This window comes from Astyanax mexicanus, chromosome 23 (assembly GCF_023375975.1).
Source record: "Astyanax mexicanus isolate ESR-SI-001 chromosome 23, AstMex3_surface, whole genome shotgun sequence".
NCBI lineage: Eukaryota > Metazoa > Chordata > Actinopteri > Characiformes > Acestrorhamphidae > Astyanax > Astyanax mexicanus.
The window spans coordinates 23794823-23808483 of NC_064430.1; the positions used below are offsets into that span (position 1 = coordinate 23794823).

The following is a 13661-nucleotide window of genomic DNA, read 5'->3' on the forward strand; positions in this document are numbered from 1 at the left end:
TTGATCTTGATTGATGCTGAATGAAATCAGTGTATTTAATTTCAACATACACAGAAAGAAATCATAAGAAATAAAAGTATTACAAATGCTGTTTTTTGGAAAAACACAAGTTGACAGACACAAGATGATGGTGGGCTACTAATTTGTCAGACTACAAAATTAACTACAGGCAAAAACACACAAATAATAAAAAAATCTGATTTAGATGAAAAGAGCACATGTGGCAACCGACTCACTCACTCAAACACACACACACACACACACACACACACACACACACACACACCACTTACAGAAACAAAACTGAGCCTATAAACACTGGAAACTGGTGATTTGAAGCAGCCAAGTTTAAGAATCAGCAAAACTCTTAAATCCAGCCCACTTTTTCATTTTAAAGTCTGAGTGTGATTTAAATACAAAACCAAAAAAATCCACATTGCTGTCCAGAATTCAGCACTGCTGAAGGTTTCTATGACTTAACAGGACTTTTTCTGTGAAAAATCAATCCGATAGTCGATTATCCAATAGAAACAGGCGTCAGCTCAGCGCCGCAGTCGCAGGAAGAAGGCATGGCGGCACTCTTTACTGTCCACTGGGTAATATTTATCGTAGAAGTCCAGGATGTACTCCTCCGTTTTAAAGCCGAACTTCTGATAGAGCAGCATGGCTGGATTACTGGCCGACACATGCAGAGTCACATCCTTCCCCATACAGGTCTGAGATACAGAATCAAAAAGAGAGAGAGGGTTTTTATATGTGTTAAAATGTAATTATAAAAAGCGGAACCATTTAAGCAATAATACATGAGAGCGAGTGCTATAATGTGTAATATTAGCAGTGCTGTGATGCAGTTGTGCTGTGATGCAGTTGTGCTGTGATGCAGTTGTAGACACAAACCTCGAGTGTATTATTGAGATACCACAGTTCCATTATCATTGTTTATTGAATGATTTTAAAGAGTTAAAGAGGAGGAGAAAATAGGATCTGTTTGGTTATAAAAACTCTGCCGGTTAAAATAGTTCCATTGCTGCTCTGTTTGTAGCTGCTGTGCTGTTTGGCTTGTAAGCGCTGTATCGTTGCTAGGTTACCTGTACAGTATGTGGTGTAGTAATACATGGAGAGCTTCGGAGCTACAGTGCATTACCGGCTGATAATGGCACTCATAGAACACCTCTCAGCCAATCACATTGCAGGATCAGCTACCACTAACTGTGGTATGATTTAAAATAAGCCTCCTTTATTTTTAAGAGTTTATTAACAGCATATAAAGAAATGTATTAAAAACAACAGTGAGCCGTCAGCCGTCATTTAGTATACACCACATTATCGTTACTGGATAAACAATGAATCTGGTTAGTTAAATGAATAAATCTATTACAAAAGAAGAAGATAACTATCCGGAAAGGCCTGAGGATTAACGGTATAAATGAATGTGGAATCACATATAGTATATATCTCTGGAAAAAAATGAAGAGAGCACTTCAGTTTCTGAATCAGTTTCTCTGATTTTGCTATTAATAGGTAGATGTTTGAGTAAAATGAACATTGTTGTTTTATTCTATAAACTACAGACAACATTTCTCCCAAATTCCAAATAAAAATATTCTCATTTAGAGCATTTATTTTCAGAAAATGAGAAATGTCTGAAATAACAAAAAAAAGATGCAGAGCTTTTAGACCTCAAATAATGCAAAGAAAACAAGTTCATATTCATAAAGTTTTAAGAGTTCAGAAATCAATATATGGTGGAATAATCCTGGTTTTTAAATCACAGTTTTAGTTTTAATGCATCTTGGCATCATGTTCTCTTCCTCCACTAGTCTTACACACTGCTTTTGGATAACTTAATACTGCTTTACTCCTGGTGCAGAAATTCAAGCAGTTCAGTTTGGTGGTTTGATGGTTTGTGATCATCCATCTTCCTCTTGATTATATTCCAGAGGTTTTCAATTTGATAAAATTATAAAAGGAACTAATCATTTTTAAGTGCTCTCTTAAAATTTTTAGAGCTGCATATTGTGCTATTTTTCAGCAGTAGATTAGTCAGTCAGCCTGTTGCAGAAGCTGCAATGCAAGATCAAGCCATGACACTACCTCCACCATGCTTGACAGATAAAACCTGAGCTCACCTGAATGAGATGGTAGATCATGAATGTGGCGATGCCGGCTCTCCTCCACTCCGGATGCACCAGGAGAAATGAGATGTACGCCTCGTTGTATTTCACATCAGGCACCATGAAGCCGAAGCCAATGATCACTTTCTTATAAAGCACCACCACACTGAAGTCGGGGTACTGCAGGCACTCGGACAAGTCCACGCCTTTAAAAACACCAAATAAAAATGTTTTTATTATTTAGTTTTTTTTTACATCCATTTGTCCGCTGATAAATGATTTGGAACCTTTCTGCTCAATAGTTCTGCTCTCAAAGTCTGCTTTGAATGGTGGATCTTTACCTCTGCCCTTTAGAGCTTAAATTGCACCTTAAATTAATTAGAACAGTCAAGTTTCGAAACATGCCGTAGTGGTAGAGACTATTTTGTTTTCTCTCACTAAATTGTACTAAAACCAGCTAGAGTAGTTAAACAAGATGTGTCTAATTTTTAGTATTTTTATTTTATTTAGTTTTCAGTTCCACCTTAAATGCGTAATAGAAAATCAATCTAATCATTTTATTATATTAAATTCAAATGCCTTTTTAAGCTCTTTTCTGACACTGAGAAAAGTTTTGTGGAAGTGTGTGAGGCAAGTTTATTTTTACATTTCATGTACCCTCCTGCTATTCTTTAATTTAGTAACACCCTTTATTCCCTGGGTCAATACGATCCCAGCAATTTAAACCTGCAGAAAAATATTATAATTACAGATAATTTTACATGTTAGCAAAGTTTACTCACCAGTTTCTTTATATATTTTCTTTTGACGAATTATATGTGTTTCTGGCATATATTATATTATGTTTTATCAGTATTATATAAGTATTATAAGTATTGTGTTGTTAAGTTACGGCCTAGAGTGAAGGGACATTTAGAGAAAGATTCTAAACTGAATGTAATAGTGAACCCAACACTATTACTACACAAATATGTGTAAAATATTGAGATTGAGATCAATAAATATGAATTACTAAACTAATGTCAACCATTTTTTTTCATCATATAAACCCTAATATGTTCAATAATGGAGGATTAAGTGTTTATTGTACAATTACAACATTAGTTATCTGAACAAAACCTGTAATTGCAACTGAAATATTGAACTATTCCTAAATAAATCGATATTGAAATCAAAACCTTGTAAATCTGAATTAAATTTTATAAATTAGTTGTGGTGATACCCAGCTCTAACATACACACACATGTTGCTTCATATTATGGTTCAAAGGGTTCTTACCAGGCCAGAACATGTCGTGGCACATGGAGTTGACGGAGGGGATGTGGTTGGGCCGAACGTAGCAGTAATCTATGGGAGCGTCGGGCTCCGGGACCCAGGAGGAGTCGCTCCTGTGAGGATACGCCCGAATCTCAGCCAGCAGATTCATCTTCAGAGGCTTCGTCTCATAATCTCTCCTGCAGACGAACATCAAAAATCCACAAACAGCAAATCAATCTGTTTTTACTGTGTGTATAACCACATGTGAGTTGAAAAGTGAGCACAGTGCACTCTGTGTATAATGTGTACTAGTGCATCTCAAAAAATTTGAATATCATCGAAAAATTTTTACTTTATTTCAGTAAATCAGTTGAAAATCTATATAACTCATATTATATAGATGTATTAAATACAGAGTGATCTATTTTAAACGTTTATTTATTTTCTATTGTTGATTAATGATTATGGCTCACAGCCAATGAAAATATTATATGTTAAGACCAATTGGTACTTCTTCTTGGCAGTGTGGGCAGTGTGCCAAATCCTGCTGGAAAATGAAATCTTCTGCAGCTTCATAAAAGTTGTCAGGAGCAGAGGTTCAGCATGAAGTGCTGTAAGATTTGTGGGAAAACAAAACTGCACTGACTTTAGACTTGATAATAAAACACAGTGGATCAACACCAGCAGATGACAGACATGACTCTCCAAACCATCACTGATCATCAGTAAATTTTACATTTCATTTAAAACAAAATCAAGGGAGCCGAGTCTGGAGGAAGAGTGGAGAGAAAGTCCAAGCTGCTCGAGGTCTAGTGTGAAGTTTCCACCAATCAGTGATGATTTGAATAGAAATATCATGTTTCCGATGCACTAGTATATATATACCTGATATAAGGTTTTAGGATTCTGGATGTGTAAGGGCTTTTGATTCCTTGGTCTATGGAAACATCAGAGCCCATAAGTCTGTGCCAGAAGGAGACGCTGGACTGGTAGAAGCCCTTTCTGTTGGAAGCTGCAACCTGTAAAAAAAACAAAAAAAACACAAATTTGCTACCATTCCAGGACCCAACTGTAAATAATATATATACTCTTAAGACCCGACGTCCTCGTATGGGGACATTACATTTCTGCTTCTCTGCAGCAGCTTTTGACAACAATATACATACATACAGACACAGATAGTGGTGGTGTAAAGGGTCATGGATAATCTGTTGTCCATATGGATCACCCCTAACAGTAATAAATACAAAATAAATAAATAAATACATAAATAAATGTGTTCTTACCTGAAAGCGGTCGAGTATCCGCAGGTCCTGGCTGGTGGTTCTGTACTTGCTGATCTCGCGGGTGACCACGCCCGCCTGAGCGCTGTAGACGCCCCCCACCAGACTGAGCGCAGCGCTGACGGCCTGGTCTGCGTCCAGCAGGGGGAGTCCTCTCTCACGCTTAGCCTGACGCACCAGGAGCTTACAGCGCAGCCGCTTAGCCTGCGGCGTCACGGCCAGCGCCTGCGGGCAGGACTCCAGCCTGCGCAGCAGCATGCGCTCCTCATACAGACCCAGCAGAGCATAGCGGGGTCCCACCTCCACCTTCTCCAGAGCTGTTCAACAAATATATATACATATTTAAACGTCTTTCCACCAAATAAAATAAAATAACATTTAAATTCAGATATACAGTCTCGTGGAAAAGTATTTCAACTAGAACGATTTTCACAATTTTGTCTCCGTTTTCCTCCTGACTGCCGGGACACGGCTTCCACGTCCATAGGGGCGCAGTCACAATACAGACATTTTATCCTTTTAAACGCTCCTCATTTGTGAAGTGTTTATCCATCTTACCCTGGCTACCTCCAACAGACTAATGTTCATTTCTTAATGTTCCATCACAAACCCGCATTCTGAAGTTTAATCCAGTGTCTGTCACCACCTGATATGAACATGAGCATAGGCTTGTTAACAATGCATTGAATCATTGATTCACTTAATGAGTTGACTCAACCTAAAGCGTCTGAACAAAAATATATATATTTTTAACAGTTAAATCTAGTTTTTAACCATTTCTTTGTCATCTGTTGATTAATTTTTAGTAGGGGGGGGAAATAATCTATTATAATCGAAAATCTGTTTTTTTTTTTTTTTGGTTTATGCTATAATCGCCCATCGCTAATTTCACCCTACAGATTTCCTTTGTTTTTGCATTTTCTGTCATTCTGATATTTTTACAAGACAAAGATAACCTGAGTAAACATGAATAAAATCTTCCAAAACCTTCCAAAATCCCTTAATAAATAAAATCATCATTTTAAAAACTGCTTTTTTTTTATATTTATTCAGGTTATCTTTGTCTGATAATTCAAATTTAAAAACAATCTGCTGGCAGACCCACCTTTTTCCTTCCTCCGCTCACTGCCGGCAGGAACTCGGGTCCTCAGGCCTTCGTCCTGGCCCTCCTCTCCCTCTGCATCTCGAGCTCGCTCCTCATCCTCACTCTCTGGCTCCTGCTTGATGAGCTCAACAGGCCGCTGCTGCTTCTTCCGCACAAACAGCGTCCCTGCAGCCAAGGGCAGAGTGGCAGGAGGGATACACTCGATGCCGGGGTCGATCACGCCCTCAGTGTCCAGCTCTTCATCATCTGGAGCACAGAGATACACAAAAACATTCAAACCAGAAATTATTAACTCTTAAACAAACCAAAATACATTAAGATACTCTTATCTGTTTGTTAATTTGAGTTTGTTTCTGGGGCTGGTAACTCTGATGAGCTTATCCTGTACAACAGAGGAAACTCTCGCTCTTCCTTTCCTAAAGCAGTCCTGATGAGTGCCAGTTTTATCATCATATTGATTTTGATTGTCTTTGCGGTGACTGCACTTGAGGATACTTTCAAACTACTTGAAATTCTTATTTTCATTTTTTATGAAGTTATGAATTATATATTTACTATTTACTATGCTTTTCTTCCTAGTTTGGATGAGTTTGGTATTAATCTACAATGTTGAACTTTTAAAATAATGGAAAAAAAAACAAAAAAAAAAACACACTGAATTTAAGTTGTGTCCAAACACTTGATTGGTACTGTATATGTGGAACCCAAATACAGCTCTGGAAAAAAAATAAGAGACGACTTCAGTTTCTATTCAGTTGCTATTTATAGGTTTATGTTTGAGTAAAATGAACATTGTAGCTTGAGCCTTTAAACATTTCTCCCAAATTCCAAATAAAAATATTGTCATTTAGAGCTTTTATTTGCAGAAAATGAGAAATGTCTGAAATAACAAAAAATTCAGAGCTATCAGACCATAAATAATGCAAAAAAAAAAAAAGTTTGGTTTTTAATCACAGTTTTTTTATGCACCGTGGCATCATGTTTTCCTTCACCAGTTGTACACACTGCTTTTGTATAACTTTATGCCATAATTTTAAGCAGTTCAGTTTGGTTTGATGGCTTGTGATCATCCATCTTCCTCTTGATTATATTCCAGAGGTTTTCAGTTTGGTAAAATCAAAGAAACTCATCATTTTTAAGTGGATTGGGTTTGCAGGGTTCTCACCGTGGAACAGCGCCTGAGGGGGCATGACGTCAGGAATCAGGTCGGCTTCAGACAGCAGGCTGGGCGTGGCCGAGTGAGAGGCGGGCGTGCCGGGGGCGGAGAAGTCGGGCGAGGGGGATGGGGACGGAGACGTGAGGGGGGTCCTGTCTGATGAACTCATGGAGGAGAAGTCTATGACCTCCCCCTTCTCCAGCAGCAGGTCCGGTCTCCGCCCGCGGTTCCCCAGTTTGACGGGGGTGGAGGAGGCGCTGTGCTCCAGGAAGCCGGCGGCCTCTTTCTGAGCACGGCGGATGTCTTTAGCCTCCTGCGTCCGAGAGCGCTTCTCCTTCAGCTGCATGGCGCTCTCCACCGGGTTACGCCCCCCTCGCTTCCGCAGGCCCTCCACCGTGATGGTGGGGTCCAGACATGGCTTAGACGCGGCTGAAGAGAGAGAGAGATGATGGAAACATGAGATAAATATTTATCACACCTCAATATAACGCGTTAGGTATCAAAATTCAATACCAAAAATGTCTCTGCGTGCCATATCTTTCATACGCAATAATATTGCTAACGTTTTTGAAATATCGTTCTTTTTAGCAAAAGACTGTTCTTATTTCAGACTGTTCTTATTTCCCATTATACAGCTCTGGAAAAAAACAAGAGAGACTTAAAAATGAAGTTTCTTTGATTTTACCAAATAATTGGAATATAATCAAGAGGAAGATGGATGATCACAAGCCATCAAACCAAACTGAACTGAACTGCTTGATTTTTTGCACCAGGAGTAAAGCAGCATAAAGCTATCCAAAAGCAGTGTGTAAGAACATGATGCCAATATGCATTAAAAAATCTTTGATTAAAAACCAGGGTTATTCCACCAAATATTGATTTCTGATTTTTTGTTATTTTATTTCAGCCATTTCTCATTTTCTGTAAATAAATGCTCTAAATGAAAAAATTTTTATTTAGAATTTGGGAGACATGTTTTCAGTAGTTTATAGAATAAAACAACAATGTTAATTTTACTCAAACATAAACCTAAATAGCAAAATCAGAGAAACTGATCCAAAAACTGATGCGGTCTCTTTATTCTTTCCAGAGCTGTATATATCTACTAGAGACCGATTATATCTGTCCAGTATAATTTATTTTACTTTAATCCTGGATACATGGAGATATTTGGAGTGCATTGTTATTAGTATCATGACATTCTGGATCAGAATTGACTTCTGTTACAAATCTGATAAAATAAAATAAAATAAATGGAGGTGTGCTTCAGGTCATTGTCCTGCTGCAGAACCCAAGTACACCTGAGCTTGATCTCAGACACATGCTAGTGTGCAGAGAGTTTTACCTTTTGCTTTAAGGGCAGAAGTGGGGGTCTTCTCTCCATCCGGCCGAAGGGTTGGAGGGCGGTTTTGAACCAGCTTCCACCAGCCGGGCTCTCCGAACTCCTGCGCACCCGAACGGAAAAACGTTGGGCTGCCCACAGACAGACACCCTGCCACTGTGCTCCACCAAGTGGAGGTCTTCTTTCTGAGGAAGGGTTTAAAAAAAATAAATAAATAAAATAATAATAATAATAATAATAAATATATATATATATATATATATATATATATATATATATATATATATATAATAAATCACAGATTAGCTTTTGCCATGAGAACGATACTTGTCTAACTACACTGTGCCAAGTGTATAGTTTGGTAGAGGGGGGATAATTATTATTATGGTGTGGGGCTATTTCTATATTTCTTTTTATAGGATTTGGCCTCGCCTCCGTAGTTCCAGTACAATTGACTCTAAATAGTTCAGAAGACCAAGAGATTTTGGACAATTTCATGCTCTCATCTCTTTGCGGGAACAATTTGGGAACGGTCCCACAAAGCAATGGTCAAAAATTCCCATAAACACACACCTAAACCTTGTGGACAGCCTTCCAGAGAGGAGTTAAAGCTGTTATAACTTTGAAGTACATAAAAATATAAAAAAATCCAACCCAGCCCAACTCAGCCCGAGCCTGACCCGACCCATACACTGTCAATTTGAGCCCGAGCCCGAATTAAACCCCACATTATTTTTGAGTACAAGTAAAGCGTTAAAACTGAGCTTTTTAAAAACATTTTTCGAGCTGTTTGAATGAGCGAAATCTTTTCAGAATTATGTTATTTAACATTGCAACACTGAAGAAGCGCAGACCTATTATTTGAAAAAAATGTCTATTAAGAAGTGAGCTTTGAAATATTAAAATACCATATAAAAAACAATGCAAACAATGATCCACATGCCTAAAACCTTGGTAAATTAGATTAGACTTTCCTCTAATCTAATATTGTATCTAATTTAACATGGTTTAAGAATAGAAAATACTTTCTAAACAAGCAAATATTTTCTTTTATATTGAGCTTATAGTCTATGTGCAAAAACACAAAAAAAACTGTAATAAGGCTATACACTGCAACTTTTTTTTTAACACAGTTTGATGTGTTACTTTGCTATATAGTGATTATCACGTGATAGCTTTATATAAAATAAAAATAGCATTAAAAAACAGACGCCTAAATCGCAGATTATTTTCTTGAGCCCGACTATTTTCCCAGGCAGATAATCTAAGCTAGGTATTATCTGGGTGTTCCTTCTCTCACCTTGTCCCCAGTAAGAAGGTCCAGTGGCGGTTGATGAAAGCACAGATGTCCTCCTTCCACCGGAAGTAGCCCTGCCTTCCTGTTCCCTCTAGAGAGAGATTATACATGGCCAGCATCACCACCTGCATAGATGAGCATAAAACTCTTTAGAATCTTCATCAGAGTCTCACAACTAGAGAGTACAGATACTTTTATACATTGGTTGCTAAGGTGTTGCTGGGGGTTGATATGGTGTTGCTATATAATGTAATGAAAATACATTTGGCTGCTAAAGATGAGTTTTCAAACTGTTGCATAAATGATGGAATTGACCGACAGAGCTTTGAAAAGAAACCATTAGGTTTTTGGTCCAGAAGCTGAGATTTTCTAGAATTTTGTGAAGTATTTGTGACCTGTAGATTAATTTACAATTCTGTTAAAAGCTAAGTGTGTCCACCATTAGGACACAACACAAAACATCAATGGTGTGCATGGCAGGAAAAAGCCACTGCTCTCCAAAAAAACATTTCTGCTCTCCTGCAGTTTGCTAAAGATCCCGTGGACAAACTAGAAGGCTATTGGAAGAATGTTTTCTGGACAGATGAGACCAAAACAGATCTTTATGATTTAAATGTAAAGAATTATGTTTGGAGAAAGAAAAACACAGCATTCCAGCATAGGAACTTTAATGGCAATATATATTTCTGTGTCAAACCTAGGAATGTGCCATATCTCATCGTACGCAATAATATTGCCAACCTTTTTTGAATATGGTGAACGATATTATACCCTGAAATATGGTGCCATATCACCCACCCCTAATTATCACATCAGGGTTCTACTTTTTTTTTACTGTTTTTAGCAGAAAAAAAATTCACACCGTTCTCATTTCCCATTATATATCTATTAGAGACAGATTATATTTGTCCAGTATCATTTATTTTACTTTAATCCTGGATATATGGAGATATTTGGAGTGCATTATTATTAATATAATGACATTCTGGATCATTGACTTCTGTTTCAAATTCTTGTATTTTTTTAATATCTCAGTTTGGGGTGTGCCATATCATATCATATGCAGTAACAATTTTTTTTTTTTTTTTTTTTTTTTTTGCAGGAGTGTATTCTTAAAATATATATATTTTTCCCCACATCACCAAGAGTATCGTTATCTCTAAATTATATATAATATATATATATATATATATATATATATCGCCATATCGCCCACCCCTAGTCAAACCTATACCGCAGCTGTGATTGGTCATGTTCATCATTTATCATACAATAAGTGGAGAACATAATTTTTGACACAGGCCTACTTTAAAGACAGTAATCTGAAATCTTCCGCGCTGTGTACCTGCTGCCAGGTGAGCCGCATCCTCTCGAAGCTCTCCTTGCCGTCGTCGGAGCAGTCGGAGCAGATGAACTTGAAGAAGTTGTCTCCTTTCAGGTAGCTGGGCTGCTCTCCTCGAAGCTGAGCTAAACGACCAGAAGACACGAGTGGAAAGAAAACAAAAACACGGTACTTAATACGGCAAAACCAAGTAGATGTCAAAATATTACTGTATAAATGACATATACTTGATTTTCTAAAGTAGCGCCCCTAGTGGCCAAATTGTTTCAAAACTGTGCAGGTCACTGCAATATTCCCACCTGAACAGTACACCTAAGTTTCATACTGATCCTGGCAAATGAGAAGTCTGCCCAAAAAAAAAAAAAAATAAAAAGCCTGCTGAATGCTGATTGGAGGATGATGTCCTGCCATTTTTTTTTATTTTGATTAATGAAGTTGCCCTTAGGTCCAGCTTTAGAGGTTGTAGTATTGTAGATTCTGTATGCAAAGTTGCAGCTTTGATTTTTGTCAGTTTTTTGCTTTAGCCCCGCCCCCTTTTCACATATGTCTGCCAAACTTGATATGGCACCTCAGAATCATGTGCTGAATATGCCTGTAAGTTGTAGTTAAATTAAACATAAGGAGTCAAAAGATATAACTGTTGAAGTGAATGTGGCTTTTGTTCAGAAGGACTAACTTGCATATGGCGGCCATACTGTTTACAAATTTCAGCTTTTTCTTATTTGAGAAAAAGAAACGAGTGGAAAGAAAGCAAAAACAAGGACTGAGCTGAGACCACATGCACTTTGCCTTTCAGGAAAAGACTTTATTGAGATGAGAAGGTCAGTATACACATCCACGACTCCATACTTGTGAACTATGTAAAGTTTGTGAACTACATATTGTGTATTGTGATATATATGTATGGTGAAGTACATGTTTATGAGGCCGATGGCTGGTTTAAGGAACCGCCAGCCACTTCCCTGCCACCCCCATCACTCGTGGGCACTGTGCCGTCCCCTCACCAGAAGCGATCCACTTGTGGCACTTGTCGCAGTAGAAGGACATGTCCTCGTTCCAGCTGCCATCTCCGTCCTCTCCCACATCGCTGTTCAGAGAATCACCGCTCTGGTCGTGGGACAGATCCACGGACGCCTGGTCCTCCGATTCCACAATCAAGAGGGTCTCTCCCTCCACCTCTCCCTCCTCCAGACCCTCTGAGGCTGATGTGCACAAAGCATCTTCATCCTGCCCCGTCAGACTCCTCTGATCCCCACTGTCCATGTCTCCTTCTGAGAGAAAAAAAAACAAAGAACAGAAGACTCTTATTTTAGCAACTAAAACTTGGAATATAATCAAGAGGAAGATGGATAATCACAAGCCATCAAACCAAACTGAACTGCTTTTTTTTTTTTTTTTTTTTTTGCACCAGAAGTAAAGCAGCTTAAATTTATCCAAAAGCAGTGTGTTAGACTAGTGGAGAACATAATGCCAAGATGCATGAAAAAACTGTGATTAAAAACCAGGGTTATTCCACCAAATATTGATTTCTGAACTCTTAAAACTTTATAAATATAAACTTTTTTCTTTGCATTATTTGAGGTCTGAAAGCTCTGCATCTTTTTTCAAATCTAAAAGAAACAGGCAATTTCTCTACCTACTCAGACGGGCCCCTCAGGACCCCCTGGCGGCTTCCTGTCGTTCTCGTTCGAGTACAAGCTTTTGGGTCAGCTTTATCTGCTCCTCCAGAGCTTCCAGATTCTCACGCTTCCTCCTCAAACGCTCCAAATCTCTCACCACCCCCTCACGCAGCTTCTGCAACACACACAGAGACAGATGCAGAGACACAGACAGAGACATAGAGAGACAGAGAGACACACACACAGACAGACACAGAGAGGAAGAGATACAGAGAGACACGCACAGAGAGACAGAAAGACACAGAGAGAGACAGACACAGAGACATAGAGAGGAAGAGACACAGAGAGACACGCACAGAGAGACAGACACAGAGAGACACGCACAGACAGACAGAAAGACACAGAGAGAGACAGAGGCACAGAGAGAGACAGAGACACAGGCAAAGAGACAGACACGCAAACACACACACGAAGAGACAAAGACAGGAGAGGCAGACACAGACACAAACGGAGAGAAAGACAGACACACAAACGGAGAGAGAGACAGACAAAGAGACACAGACAGAGAGAGAGGCAGACACACAAACAGAGAGAGGCAGACACACAAACAGAGAGAGAGAGAGAGACAGAGAGACAGACAGACAGACACAGAGAGAGAGAGAGAGAGAGAGAGGTGGGGTTAATGTTGTGGCAGATCGGTGTATAGTGATTACAGGATCATGTGGCTGCCACTCTCTCAGCTGCAGTTTAAAGAGAATTTAAGAGATTTAACATATTTTAGGATAAAATATCTCGGGTTAATTCTGCTGTTTGTGTCTGTGTGTGTCTTATAGTTACAGTAGCGCGTTATTATTGTTGTTACTGCACTGTATGTCTGTATTGTCCTCTGTGTGTGTGTGTGTGTATGTTACCTGCTGGTCCTGGCTCTGTTTAAGGTGAACTCCGATCACCGTGCTGACCGTCAGAACTACGGAGACTCCGAGCACCAGTTTAGAGGCGGTAGACATCGTTAAAGGACATTACTGAGGACAGCGGCGGTTAGCGGGTTAGCCTAGCCGCGGTACTACAGCACACGGTCTTCCTCTGCGGGGTTTTACCGGATTTAACCGGGGTTTAACCGGGGGTTTCTCCGCCGCTCCGCCGCCT

At 39.1% G+C, this 13661-nt stretch overlaps 2 protein-coding genes across 3 annotated transcripts; both read right to left on the reverse strand.

Annotated features, from left to right (window-relative positions):
- Positions 1 to 10: 10 nt before the first annotated feature.
- Positions 11 to 12159, reverse strand: kat14 (lysine acetyltransferase 14). Its single transcript, XM_022665391.2, has 11 exons — positions 11901 to 12159; positions 10900 to 11021; positions 9558 to 9679; positions 8261 to 8442; positions 6925 to 7344; positions 5760 to 6005; positions 4658 to 4971; positions 4257 to 4390; positions 3393 to 3568; positions 2130 to 2320; positions 11 to 716 (listed from the first exon to the last, which is right to left on the reverse strand). Exons 1-11 carry the CDS (start codon positions 12157 to 12159, stop codon positions 543 to 545), a joined length of 2340 nt encoding a protein of 779 aa, XP_022521112.2. The 3' UTR covers positions 11 to 542.
- Positions 11681 to 13661, reverse strand: LOC111191186 (protein PET117 homolog, mitochondrial). 2 transcript variants are annotated; one of them, XM_022665395.2, is made up of 3 exons: positions 13427 to 13661; positions 12537 to 12690; positions 11681 to 12167 (listed from the first exon to the last, which is right to left on the reverse strand). In XM_022665395.2, the coding sequence occupies exons 1-2, from the start codon at positions 13520 to 13522 to the stop codon at positions 12550 to 12552; spliced, it is 237 nt and encodes a 78-aa protein (XP_022521116.1). In that variant the 5' UTR covers positions 13523 to 13661; the 3' UTR covers positions 11681 to 12167; positions 12537 to 12549. The 2 variants fall into 2 exon arrangements, with proteins under 2 accessions (XP_022521116.1, XP_022521115.1); XM_022665394.2 differs by having other exon boundaries at positions 12533 to 12690; positions 13427 to 13658.